Source organism: Centroberyx affinis, unplaced genomic scaffold, assembly GCF_046629955.1.
Source record: "Centroberyx affinis isolate AG114_WGS23_722 - 3 ecotype Tasmania unplaced genomic scaffold, CSIRO-AGI_Caff_v1 ptg000824l_1, whole genome shotgun sequence".
NCBI classification, from domain to species: domain Eukaryota; kingdom Metazoa; phylum Chordata; class Actinopteri; order Beryciformes; family Berycidae; genus Centroberyx; species Centroberyx affinis.
The window spans coordinates 66809-80709 of record NW_027279424.1 but is presented as its reverse complement, the minus strand read 5'-3'; the positions used below and the strand labels follow the sequence as shown (position 1 = coordinate 80709).

The window sequence follows — 13901 nt, the reverse complement described above, 5'->3', positions numbered from 1 at the left end:
ATACTGTATATATGCATCCTCTCTGATGGTCTGTAAAATTACAACATTAGCCAAATCACCCTTTTAGTGATCCTATTTCATTTGTTCTGATTTTTTTCCCCCTCCAATGACGGCTCCCTTGAGACAGTCCTCTTTCACAAACACCCTCATACACACACACATACACACACAAGCGCACACACACACGGATAGAGAAATAGAAAGAGAGAGACAGACAGAAAGAAAGACAGAGAGTGTGAGGACTCACCGGGGTACTGTCTGAAGAAACCCTTGGCACTCCCAAAGTACTGCCAGATAAGCGAGGGGTCTCTTTCAAAATTATCTACAAACACTTTATTCAGGGCCTCGGACCAGTAAACCCCGTTCACTATATCGGGATCTGGGTTAGGGACAGAGGGTGGGTGGGTGGAGGTGAAGGAGGTGAAGGGTGAGGGGTGAAGAGACAGAGAGCGAGGAGAGAGGGAAGGAGAGGTAGGTGGGAGAGAGACAAGTAAATTAAATGGTAATAATGGTAATCATCCTGGTCACCATTACTGAGCGCACAGTTGACCTTTGCCCCTTATTGACCCCTCCCGAAGGAGACACAATGGCTGTGACTAAATCACCCCCCCCGCCCCTCCTCCGGCTGGACGTGCCAGCAGCTCTCCCTTTGTGCTGCGAACAGACGGCAGCGGAGAGCTATGGGGAGTCCATTACAGCCAAACAAAAGGAGCCTGCGCGATACATGGAGAGAGGTGACACACTCTGCTATAAAACAAGAAGCAACCGAACGGTTACCACATGAGAAACAGAACCCCCCCCCCCCAGCCTCCACCCCCCACTCCATCCCTCCCTCCTTCTCTGCCATCCAACCTCCACTCTCTCCAGTGTCTTTGAGAGGTCTGCGGATGCTTTCTCTCTATCTCTGGACCGTTATCGATCCCCCACCTCCACCTTGCCCGGCCTGTGACACTGATATAGCCCGAGCGACCATTTCTCACTTTCTCCCATTACTCTCCTTCCCCCGGTGCATCAGCTCAGTAGGTACATAACACTCGCATAATCCCGCTTTCTTGTCGTACGCGTGTCAGCAGCCTGCGGCCGTGCGCTGTGTGCTCTTACCTTTGTTGTACATGTTGGTGGGCACCTGCACCACGCTGAGGCTGAGGTTGACTGACAGGTTATTGAAATGGTCATTGGGCTCCAGGATGAACTCTCCTCCCAGCTCCACGTTATTGCCCTCCTCGTCCACCTCATTGATCAGCACAGCGTTGAAGTACTCATACTGAAGAAAACAACCGCAGGGTGAATTCAACAAATGCTAACTGTATGAACGCAGAAACAGCGAGACTGCAGCCATGTCATGCATCTTTATTCGTTAGCTTAAAGCTGGAACGATAATAATGATATCCATGATGAATTGACTAGACGAAGTTCTTCAGGCAGGGTATGCGTTTCCCTCAGCGGTTTTACACTAAAGTCAAATCAAAGTTTATTTGTCAAATGCACAGTAGCAGTACGGCACAGCAGCAGTTGTTAGCTGGCAACGAAATCCTCTCAGCATTATAGACTAGATCAGAAAAGATAAAAACAGAGAATAAATAAGTAAAAAAGAAAACAATAAAACTAGAAAAATAGGGTGGGATTGGTATATACAAGGTAATAGTAAATATAATAGAGTCAGTTTGCTATACACTATTATACCCAGGCATGAGTACATACAAATTTTGTATGAAATTATGTACACTCAGTTTTTATGTTGTTTTCTAGTGTGTCAAAATGAGCTTAAACCAAGCTACTGATGCTTGTCATTGAAGTTTTAAGATGGAGTTGAAAGAGTTGCATGACTGCAAGTGAAGAGTCAAGAGCAGCCTTACTTTCCTAAAGTGAAACTCAACCTTTTGGTTGGCCTGTCCTTCACTGACTGCTCCTGCAGGAGAAACTACCTCATCCTGTCTAAGCAGCCTCACTGTGGCCTCTGGTGCTCACTGTGAGGCTGCACTGGGAGGGAGGAGGGAGGGAGGGAGGAGGAAGGGACGAGGAAGGAGGGAGGGAGAGATGGGTGATGGACTCCACAGCATCATACTCGGGGGAGGCCGCGCGGGCATCACCATCAAGCAGCCCCTGACAGCTCATACCACGCCTGAGCAGCTCTCTGACGAGCTGCGGCGGGGTGGAGGGGGAAGAGCTGCGGAGGGAGAGAGGCAGGGGAGAGAAACGTGCACCCTCAGCAGAACTGATAGTGCTGTAGAGAGGCACGTTAACCACCAGGGTTATTACTGTAGAGCAGGCCATGGGACACTGCAGCTCTCCGAGACGCCCCACTGACTCTTACACCACTGCAGTTAGCTAGGCCCTGCTGCAGCGATCTGCACCCCATTACAGATGGCTGGGCCTATTGCATTACCTGGCTTGAATAAGTGGAGATGGTGGGTCTCACTAATCTTTATTCTGTATAGGTTTAGCAGGGCCTGACTCTCGCTGCAGTTGTTACAACTAAACAGCTTCATGGAGTGGCCAAACTAATTTGCTCTGAGCCGCCTACTTTCCTTCCACTGCTGTTACGGATCACATTGTTCAAGGGGAACTATTATGCAAGATTGCTTTCACTGAGAAGTGATCAACAAGAGCATTAGGCATAGGAGTGACCAAGCTTTACCGTGTCTTTGAGCAAGTCATTCACAGTATTCTTTAATATTTATTTTTTAGCATAATTTTGTGATGGTGTGATCAGTGTTGACGATATTGTTTAGAAACTACCTCAATAGCAGGCAACTGTATAATAAAATACTAGATGAGATTTTAAACATATTTCACACCATCTTATTTTCCTATTTAAAAAAAAGAAATATTCCGACATACACGGCGTGATAAAGATAACACAAATTCCTAAATTAGACAATAATTAAAAATATTGCCAAGGCTGTAAACTGTTATGAGAGCGAATCAAAAACAGGAAATTGCAAAAGCAGAAATTAGGGCTTTGACTATTACAATGACAATTTAACAGGCTTCAGAATCCTATATAAATAACCAAAGAGGAGATCCTCAGCCTGGCAACGTTTTGTTGGAAAGATTTTATAAAGGTAAACAAAGAGCACTTCATTCAAACTATGTTCATCCTACAAAATTAATTTTTATATTTCTGAAATTATAATTTTATGGGCAAGACTAAAAGTTCCTTCTTTCTAAACCTGTTGAAGGTTATTTCTATAGGCTCACCTAAATGTCGGAAGTTGAAAGTGCACAAGTTGTATTAGTAATAAACACCACATGGCAATGCAACATTAAATAAAGTTCTCAAGTAAGAGCCAAGTTGCTGCGTTCCATCAGTCCTCATCTGCACACCCTTGAACTGTGCACTATACACAGGTCAATGCAAAACACCCAACTGCCCTAACATGAGACAGCTGAGATAAGAGCAGCCAGCTTATCTCACTGTGGTCAGGGAAATGGTGCGTGAAAAATGTGTGGTGTCAGAGGAGGCGAGCTTGATTAAATGATGCCACAAGGAGCAATATCATGACATCATATCATTATCGCAGGTGGATATTGAATTTCCCTTATTATTTTTTATGGCCTTTAAAATGATTTTCTGTGTGATACAGTGCAATAAAACAAAGCATATAACTTGCTTGAGTAAAAGTGTTAACATAGCCTGTATATATCAACAGTGTAGGAGAACACCACTGTAAGCATTTCATGTATTTTTTCAGGTTATTGATAAAAACTGGTTAGTGGTTTTCATGATTCATCTAAACACTGCCAAAATAAAAAAAAATATGCCAATGCAGCATAGAATAAAACCATAAAACCATGTACTGTTTATAGGAAAAGCTGAAACCAGGCAGATAATTACAAATCAAAATATTTCAGCAAATCCTATTCCAAAAATATTATGAGGGCTTGTTTTAATATCTGATCATATTGAATCGGCAAAGGGACAATGCACGGAATAACAAGGCTTATGTATTTTGCATTTGTTTTCAAACTTGTCCCAAAACAGCAGACTGTTATATTCTCTGTTTTGAGATTTAAGAAATATCAAACTGTCCATAGTGTGACGTCATCTGCAGGACAATTAAACCTTGTTTCGTTAATAACAGTTCAATGATATAATTTAGATGAAAAAATAGCCACAAAATGCCCAAATTCCTCAGTGAAGGTTAATAATGTTAATATTTTGAGTAAGCACGTTGTTTTATATATTTAGGAGAGCAAAACAATGTTGTAGAGGTATTAAAATCATTTGACTGAATATCTACATATCTAAAGGTAAAAGGAAAAATTAAAAAATGTAAAAATATATTGTGAAAATATTTTATTTTTAGAGGCAGAAATTAGCAGTCATGTGTTATGATTGAAATGAACTTTAAACAGAGATTTAATATGATTACACAATAAAGGTTTGGAAATAACGATTTCCTAAACATGAAAAGGTAAAATGTATACTCTCTTGCCCTGTTTTGCCTGCTTGTAATGGATTTGTGACCAACAGAGAAACAGGCGGGAAGCGAGGTGACTGAAATGTATTCACATGATGTAAATGCTTCTATTAACTGTAAAGTGCTGCCATTATTTTAGTATTTTGTTGCTCGAGTGGGTTTCCAATCTAGAGCCATGAAAGTGAAACAATGCACCGCGCACAAGAGTTTCATTTATCTTTGTCTACTGGGGGGAGAGAGAGAGAGAGAAAGAGAGAGAGAGAGAGAGAAAGAGAGAGAAAGAGAGAGAGAGAGAGAGAGAGAGAGAGAGAGAGAGAGAGAGAGAGAGAGAGAGAGTACAGTCTCCATGGGACAGAAATACTGCATTCCCTCCGCATAGGCAGAGGAAGCTCACTGCGAAATCCGCAATAAAAGCAGCACAGACGCTAAATAATGTCCTGTAGTGAACAGAAGCATATTTTAAATGCAACTAGATAGAAAGCATTTTACTTTTCTCTCCCTTTTTTCCCCCTTTTTTTTCTTAGTATTGGCTTTGTTATGTACAGCCCCAAAGATTGAGTCCAATGATATCAGTTGAAAAATGATGAATCTTATTGTAGGCTACTTCTAATCTTGGATTGCATTTAGAGTCAGGACAGAAAAAGTTTGGGCACTGCCTCTAACCATAGATCTTATTGATGTTATTTAGTTACTATTATAGTGACTTGTTTGATGTTATGTTACATACTGTTATTTAGTTACAGTTACTGTGTGTGAAACTTAACCAACTGCGCAGTCACTACGCTGCACAGGCTGCTTTTGAGTTATGATTACACTTAAAAACAATCAATGTGAGTTATGACACCCATGACACTGCAGCCTTCAATGTATGCGGCGTTGCTTATCAAAGAAGTATTATGTATCAAACCGCTGACAGGGCATTAGTGTGAAGGACGGTGCCAACGCAATTAAAGACTTTTTCGCCTATTACCCTTCTCTCACCTTGCCACCGTTCGCCACCTCCACTTAAAATGATTCATCTTGGTCTACTTCATTGTGTCCTGCTAAATTTTAATAATTCCCTTCCCTCTTTCTTTTCTTTTTTTTTTTTTTTACTTTTCTTTGCTCCCCCTTTTGTCCAGACCAAACCTCACCTGCAGGTCAGGATTATCCTCATGCTGATGGTGCGCTTCCTCTGCTGCCTCCACCAGACGCTGACGGGAGGAGAAAAAAGTAGAACCATTGTTACACTTGTATGATACGTAAATATACTTAAATATGCAGCTTCTATATTGGGCAATATACCTGGATTTTTTTTACTATAAAATGTTTGTTTTTTTATACTTATGCAAAGTTTCAACAAAGATTCTTCGTAGGCTATAACTTCAGGAAACCCATCTAAAGGGTTCAGTGACTACGGGTTTTTCTAGGCGCATCTGATGAATTTTTTTGTTTTTTTTTCTTTTGTTTTTTTTTTTTTCTGCTCTATTTTGCTGATTTCTATACTTTTCAGGCTTGCTGCTTGCACGTTGTCTTGCCACTCCATTATTTTCACATTTCAGCAAATGTCATGCTTTTGAAGAGTGATATGGGAACAATTGTCGAGCTTTAGATCATTGGATGGAATTTAAACGACAGCAAGCGAGGTTTTTTTTATATTTATTTTATTTTTATTTTTTTTAGTTGGATTAAACAAAAAGTAGGCTATACGTTGCCACTGTAGGCCTATTAAGTTTTAGCACTCTTCTTCCTCGGCCAATCTAATAGTTTTTCCAAATGCGAAACTATGCATAAAATGTAGGCTATTTAGGGAACTCGGCTATGGTGTGTTGTATAGCTGTGAAATGATTGATCGGCCAGGTTGGAACAGATTTCAGCAGCAAGGCAGCAATACTTCCTACATAATATGTCGGTTCTGGAAATGTGCTTGCCTGCGTCTTTCCGGGGAAATGCTACCTAAACGTTACAGCCACCCTTGCCTTTGGAGCCGACCAGGTAATTAATATCTGTCACATGTGTCAAAATAACTGCAATGTAAACACAACTGAGGTGTTTGCGCCAACTCTGCTGTCGAGACCAAATTCATTTGACCCCCGCTGAGTTTAGTTCTCTTGTAGTCAGCAACGGCCAAACATAAAAATGAAACGATGATAAAATGAAATAGAATATTTTTTCTGAATTAGGCAAAGGATACCCCTGGTAGGCTAAAGCTTTGCCTAATTTGCCTTTTTATCAAATGTACCGGCGGTGGCCAGACTCCCCACCTTTCCCGCGTTTACTGAGGTCACTGCTTTCATTTTTATCACGCGTTTCAATTTGGAGCAAAGTGATGACGTTGTCAATTTAGGATTTTTTTGCAAATCTACTGCTGGGCCTCTATGCTTAGGTATAACAGGCTATATTTCTTTTAAAACCTTAAACTACCAAATTTGTGCCTTGTATTGTTAACACATTATTTCCAAAAAAACACCTTAATATATGCTGATGCATCTCACTTTACAAAATCAAACCGGGTTTATTAAATTAGAGCTTTAGTAATTGTAATTTATAGGCTTTGTCATGAATTGTCGCACACAACAGCATAAGGAGGGATCAGGCAGGATGAGATAAACGTTATCATTTCCCAGCACGCACTGGGAGCTGCAGGATTAAAATAGGTTACATGCACCTCTGCGCTGCTGAGGTCCCAGCAGGCTGCTGCTGGGGAAACACCGCTATTAGTGGGCCGGGATTGGGAACGGCGCGGGCCTGTCCTATGGAAAATAACCTACATGCTATTCAATCATATTGCAGTAGGCGGTTCTACATCAACTTTAATGGTATAGCCTACCTGGTCTCTGTAATACTAATAATGTAATACTAATGCTGATACTAATAATCTATTCTTCCAAGTAACTAGGTGATTATAGCTCAACATCCCCAATAAAACAACCTGGAAAAACAAACAAAACAAAAAAAAATTGTGGTAGCCTAATTTTTTCAGACATTTTTTTACCTACCCTTGTGGCTTCTGCTTTTTTCCGGAATATTTCCTCCATCTTCACAGCCAAGTTTTTGACCAGTTTCACACCATCAATTTCTTCCACTCTGACTGACTTTTCAAATTCTTTATATTTCTGAAAATGACCATAAGAAGAGTCTTGCTTTGACATTGGCTACAACTGTAAATCCCATCACTTTGTCTGCAGGAAAACATACAGTACATTTTATAGCCTTTGAGCTCAGAGGCTATTATAGGACAAACCATAATAGGCAATTTAGTCACTTGGACGCCTCACAAATGTCCACTTAACAAGAGGCAAATCAACAAGACAACAAAATAAAATATTTGGGTAATCATGACTCTCTCTCTCTCTCTCTCTCTGTATATGTGTGTGTGTGTGTGTGTGTGTGTGACTGTGTGTGTTTTACCACGTTTTAGAGTCTTTCACACACATTAGATGAGTGTTGTTTCACCGTAATCCAGAGGGGGAAATCATTAAATAAGGTTTATAAGCCTTACCAAGTGTATTAGGTGACAAGCTGCAGCCAGTCTCAGATGGATGGCTGATAAAATGCATGCTGCAACAGTGAATGATTGATGGGCTTTATCGTGTAGCGGTTATTGGCTGACAAGCTGCTGCTTTCTCTCTGATTGGCTGGAGATGCCATGTTGGGTGGCCGGGGGGCGGGGCTGAATCTGAAGGCTATGCACGGTAAGAGGGTAATTGAAATGGAGTCAAAGCACAGGAGAAAGATAATAACGTGTCAAGCTTGGGTGATTCTGGATAATGAACTACACCTCGCATAATGCTGATTCTGCTGGATGCACAGGACTTCCACGGATACAGAACAAAGCCCGGCAGAACGCAAAAGAATATAACTTTACATAATTCAACACCCACCTGGCACACAGACACACACACACACACACACACACACACACACACAGCAAATAAAAACAAAACCCTGAACCTCTCACGCTGTCCAGCCACCCACATCATACATTTCCAATACCCTTATCTAAAAATACCAAGCCACGATACTAAGCCACGATAGTAGCACACATTCAAACACTTTACACATTGTGTGGACAGGACATACACACACATACACACACACACACACACACACCAGTACATGAGGCGACAAATTACCTAGTGAAAGGAAGAGTGTGGGCTAGCAGTGGAGCAGAACAGTTCATTTCACGCCTGTCCTCCTCGCCTCAGCACCCCAAGTCCCCAATCCCCTCCTCCTCCTCCCTCACACTCCTCCAGTCATCAAGTGGAGGTTAAACCCCATCCATCAAAAGCACTGATCATGATTATTGATTAGAGTAATGACCAACGCAGGAGTAAGGCCTGCCGGGAGCCCGAAGAGTCGCAGCCATCGCAGTGTCTCTTACCCTCCATTCCCCCTGCAGAAATCTTAGTGAAATCGGGTAATTCACCATAAAATCATCTAATGATCACCCTTAATGACCAGCCCCTAACGACCCGTCAGTTCCCCCGCACCTCACTGCTTTGTGCTGACTGGCTGGGCGCTGTTCTCTCCAGACATGCCTCCATGAACAGGAACATGAGCAAAGTGCTTACATACACAAAAAAAGAAACACATCTGCTGGGCATATTGTAACGGTGAATGTTGTTGTACAAAGACAAAATGCATATTTGGTAACATTAAACAGAGGGAAATAGAACTGAATAGGAAAGTGTAAAGTGCTTCAGCCTCCATCACACGTTTGGCCTTAAATCTTGTTTGTTTTAAGGAATTGTGCGTGTTCTTTTTACCTAGACAGGAGGAAAGTAATGTGTGTTATAGACAGAGGGATCACAGTGTCCCAGTCGAGAGCCAAACCCTGGTCTACGCAGAGTGATTTATACTGTAGGATGAGTAAAATGGCCGCTATATACTCCACAAGACCCAGCCAAAGGCCCTGTCCCGGAGACCATTTTAAACACAGCACACCACTAAAAAGCAAAATGTAGGACTGGAATTTTTTTTTCTCAAATTGAAAGACAGAGCTCCTGATACAAGTAGAAACATGCTAAATCTGAAAAAAAAAAAAAAGCTGCAAAAATTTAAATTTTGCTCTAGAAGTCAAAACCTTTCAAGAATCTATGTATATGGTATGTCTAAATTTGACATGGCCAAAAACAAATCAGGATTGGTAACCAAAACACACCACCGACAGATCTCCCATGCACATGCAACGCATATCTTAGTGTACACAATATTTTAACAATCTTTTGAGGCACATTACCTGTTCATGTATGCATGTCACCTGTTTTGGACACACACTCCACACTGCCTCGGAATAACTCAACACAGTTATTGCAAGGCAGTGTTATTGGATCAGAGCTCTAAGATTAAGAAGCAGCCTACCATCTACACACACAAGTGCCACCTTCAGTTGTGGATTTCATAGCCACTGGTCTACTCCTATTTAAATTAAACAGACAGCTCGCCATTCACGTGACTCAACTTTGATGACCTTTTCAAACTGGAGGCTTCTGAACGGGCCCACCTCTGCCACCAAGTGGTCAGAAAGTTCAATCTGCTCTACTGTGCGGCTCATTCCCTGTAGATTTCACTTGTTCCTCCTGCCTCCTATTCCTCCCCTCTCACATCATCGCACCCCACCACACACTTATTCAATTTGTCTCCTTGTCGCATTCATATCCAGAGGTTGAAACTCTTGACTCCAGAGAGTTAACTGGAGAGATGAGATGAGAGAGGAATCAGTGCTGTGGTTAATGGGCCGTATCAAGTACAAACACACACACACTCACACACACATGCGGGCATACATGCACACACACATACAATGCAAACACACACAGCTGTGTCTCTGCTCAGCACACCTGAGTCTCCTCCAAAATAACGCATCAGTATTCAGCTGAGACACCAAAATGTGTCTGCAGCCATTAGAGGAGAATACAGCATTACAGCATACAATGTGTGTAACTACATGGCCATTGGGGAGAGGGAAAGAGAGACACAGAGGGAGCAGGCTTATTCACGCAAGATACGACGATATGTGAGGAATATTGAGAAAAGGAAAGAGTACCTTTTGCAGTAGTTGGGATCCAGAATATTTTGCAGAAATAGATTTAATTTCTCCACCAAATGCCGATGCCCAGAGCTTCACACTAGAACACAAAAATGACAAATCCCATTTTAGCTAACAGCATCTTAAATTATATGGAGAATGTACACATTTCAACATTATATATTTCTTTATTTGTACACTGAACATTTGAAGGAAAAAAAGGAAAGGGATTTAAAAAGAATCTTTTTGTTTACCGTTGCTCTGTTAAAATACCCACAAATACACAGGAGTGAATGAAATAAATGGTTTCTTTCAACTAGATGTCTAACCATGCATGTCACTGTCCAACTGTACACAATTTGAAGCATGGTAATTAGAATAAAGGTGCCATCTGAACCCATTAACAACAGATGATTAAAGATTCACTCCATTCAGAACAGCAGTCACCCCTTCATCTTCTGATGTAGGTTGAAAACTATAATCTTTTCAATAAGTATCTCATGTCATCCTCTAAAAATGCTTCTATCTTACTCCTTAGCTCTAATTTATTTTTTCCCCCCATATTTCTTCCCTCTTACATGATAAGTCTATGGTCACAGGAATATTGCCATGGCCCTTATGGCCCTGACCTTTGCACTCCTTACTGTTGGTTGCTTCTAATTTTGGTGATCTATAGGTATTAGTTGCACTCATTGTAAGTCACTCTGGATAAGTGCAGCAGCTTAAATGTAAAAAAATATAAAAGTAATGTAAATGTAATTGTCCTACAGGGAACCTGGATGCTGTTTTACAGTGTAAATTGATTTAAGGATTCAAAATGGCACACAAACTAGATCTATTAATGTGTCCTCTAAAAAATAAAGGGTTGTTAGTTGGTTCTGCTTAGAGGTTTTCTTGACTGCAGAACCCACTCTGTAAAAGAAAGCTCAGAGATATTTTTTAAAAAGAACCTTTTCCCAACCTATTTTGTTTGTAGTTTTAAAGACAAACTCACAACAGCTTGCAGGAAAATTACATTTCTTTATATTGTCATAAAAGTAGGCAAAACATGGAACTAACTCTTATGGTACTTGAACTTGGTAAATCCACTGCCAATGTTGCGGCAACCTGACTAAGAAAACTCTGTGTAGCTCTGCGCTTTACGGAAATGATTCTGAAGATCCTGAGTTCAAATTCAGAGCTTAACAGATTTTAGATTGATATCATATAATGTCAGTAGTTTCAACAGCTAACTTGACTGGAATCTGCACTTGAATTATAGATGTTTACATTTGTATTTTTTGTATAGTCTTATGTATAAATTGTTGCAGGCATAACTATGTAGCCAAGCCCTGTGAAAAATGTTCCCCAGTTAAAAGGCTTAAAAGGTTCTCCTACAGAGGCAAGCTGACTCTAAAGGATCCATTTGAGCTTCAATTTAACTAAACAAGTCACAAACAAAAGGGTTGCGGAATTGTAATTGCAGAAATAGGAACTGTAACAATTCATAGTTATAAGAAAATACTACACTGATAAATACAGGACAAATTAACAAGTTAGCACCTTTTAGTAAATTTTCCTCATGACACATTTTAAGAAAAAAGACTATGAAAGGTTCCTTTTAGAAATATTTACCCCCAAGAGCTCATAAGGTCTCAAAAAAGGGTTGTCTTGTTCGAAGCAGAACCACACAGCAGAATCCTACTGTAACACCTATTGTTAGTTATTGTAGAACTCCCCCCCCCCCCCCCCAAAAAAAAAAAAAGTAAAAAGAGATCAATGAGTTAGATGCAGTGGATGAGTCTTATTGGTGTAGAATCAGTTCTAAACCTGCAAGGTAAATTTCATTGTATGGACATGGTTTTGAGGTTAGCCATTGAGATACACCTATTTTTTTCTGAATTTGATCATATTTGAATTTCTCCACCTCTTCTCTTTTTCAAACATCTTCCTTATTTGCAAAAAAAGACATTTGGAATACCCCTATATCCCCTTATTAGCGTTACACCTGTCAACCAATAAGTGGCCTTTTAAAAACAATGACAAGAAATAGTTGCTTGTTGCAAGTTAAGCCGTAATATGGCCTTTGTCGGCAATGAAGTAAGTCATAAGTCAAACAACCCAAAAAAAAAAAGTTGCATTTTCAAAAAAGCATTAGTCTTGCTTTCCTGCCTATATCTTCATATAACTTTCACCCGTTTGATACTAGGCTACTTTGAATTAAGGTCATAAAAGATTTATGTGTCAGGTTGGTAAACTGAGTTCAGGTGGCAACATCCTTGCCTGCAAGGGAAAAAATAGTTTCCATGTGATAAAAAGTTGCGGAGCCTCTCACTCACACTGACAGAGGGATCCCCGGCTGGGACCCCACCACCTGCACCACATTCAGGCCGACGGTGATCCAAAAGAGAAGGAAGCTGGTGCAGCACATGTGCGAAAACAGTATCCTCCAGTTCCCCTGCATCTTGTGCTTCTTCTTTTTTTTTTTTTTTTTAAATCCCCGTCCCAACACCACACCACGGACAGGATCCCGGTCCTCCTTCTCCAGTCGCGCGCTACTGCCAGCACATACTGTTAGGTCAACTGGATTTGGCTGCAGGCTTCCCCCTTCACCAGGTCCGCGTCCAAGAAGGGGCGAGCTGTCAGTCCTGAAAGCACTCCGCTGCTGAGAGAGAGAGAGAGAGAGAGAGAGAGAGAGAGAGAGGAGGGGGTAGGAAGAGAGAAAAGAAAGAGGGGGGAGAGGAGGGGTTGAGAATGGGGGTGCGGGAGAGAGGGTGAAGAGAGACACATAGATAGATAGATATAGATAGATAGATAGATAGATAGATAGATAGATAGATAGATAGATATAGGAGGGCAGATAGAGAGAGACAGAGAGAGAGAGACAGAGACAGAGAGAGAGAGAGAGAGAGAGAGAGAGAGCATTCACCACATCAAGCCTCCATGACCCTCGAGCCTATTTCTCCATCCTTTGCGCCCTCGAAGAGTCTTTTCACATCCATTGCCGTCTTCTCACATGGGAAACCCCCCGGTTCACCGATGAGAAGCATCACGCGGACCTGTCGATTTGTTTGCACCAAAGTCTGAGAAGGGTTTAGTGGTCAAATGGGCAGAATATCAGTTACACCTGAGCACCCAAAACCGCTGGAGATGATGGGTTCATTCATTCAGTTTGCAGCTGGGCAGAGCGTGGACCGCTGCCGTCTAGGCTGCACTGTTTTCCATAGATCTGCAGAGAGAGACAGAGAAAAAAATACACATAGGAGTGGATTAATTTGCGAAATACTTAACTTTGGTGTTCCTCTACGACGCACTTCCCACCGACATTAAGATTTGCATGTCTTGACTGAGAATAGCACTGACCTGTTTCAAAGTTGTTGCATTTAAAAACCGAGTCTGCAAGAAAAGGCTGGAGTGTGTTTTTTCCCTGCTCACACACACATGCAAGCTTGCCAGCCTGTGAAAGCGACTATTCTTAAACTATAATT

General features: G+C 41.3%; 1 protein-coding gene across 1 annotated transcript in view; it reads right to left on the bottom strand.

Annotated features, from left to right (window-relative positions):
• The window catches only part of cacna2d3 (calcium channel, voltage dependent, alpha2/delta subunit 3), a 33916-nt gene extending 21039 nt beyond the window's left edge, over nucleotides 1-12877 (bottom strand). Inside the window, exons 1-6 of the mRNA XM_071520718.1 lie at nucleotides 12753-12877; nucleotides 10453-10534; nucleotides 7403-7519; nucleotides 5558-5617; nucleotides 1102-1264; nucleotides 248-379 (exon numbers count right to left, since the gene is read on the bottom strand). Coding sequence (XP_071376819.1) covers nucleotides 248-379; nucleotides 1102-1264; nucleotides 5558-5617; nucleotides 7403-7519; nucleotides 10453-10534; nucleotides 12753-12877 — 679 coding nt within the window. The remainder of the gene's footprint in view (nucleotides 1-247; nucleotides 380-1101; nucleotides 1265-5557; nucleotides 5618-7402; nucleotides 7520-10452; nucleotides 10535-12752) is intronic.
• Nucleotides 12878-13901: the final 1024 nt, after the last annotated feature.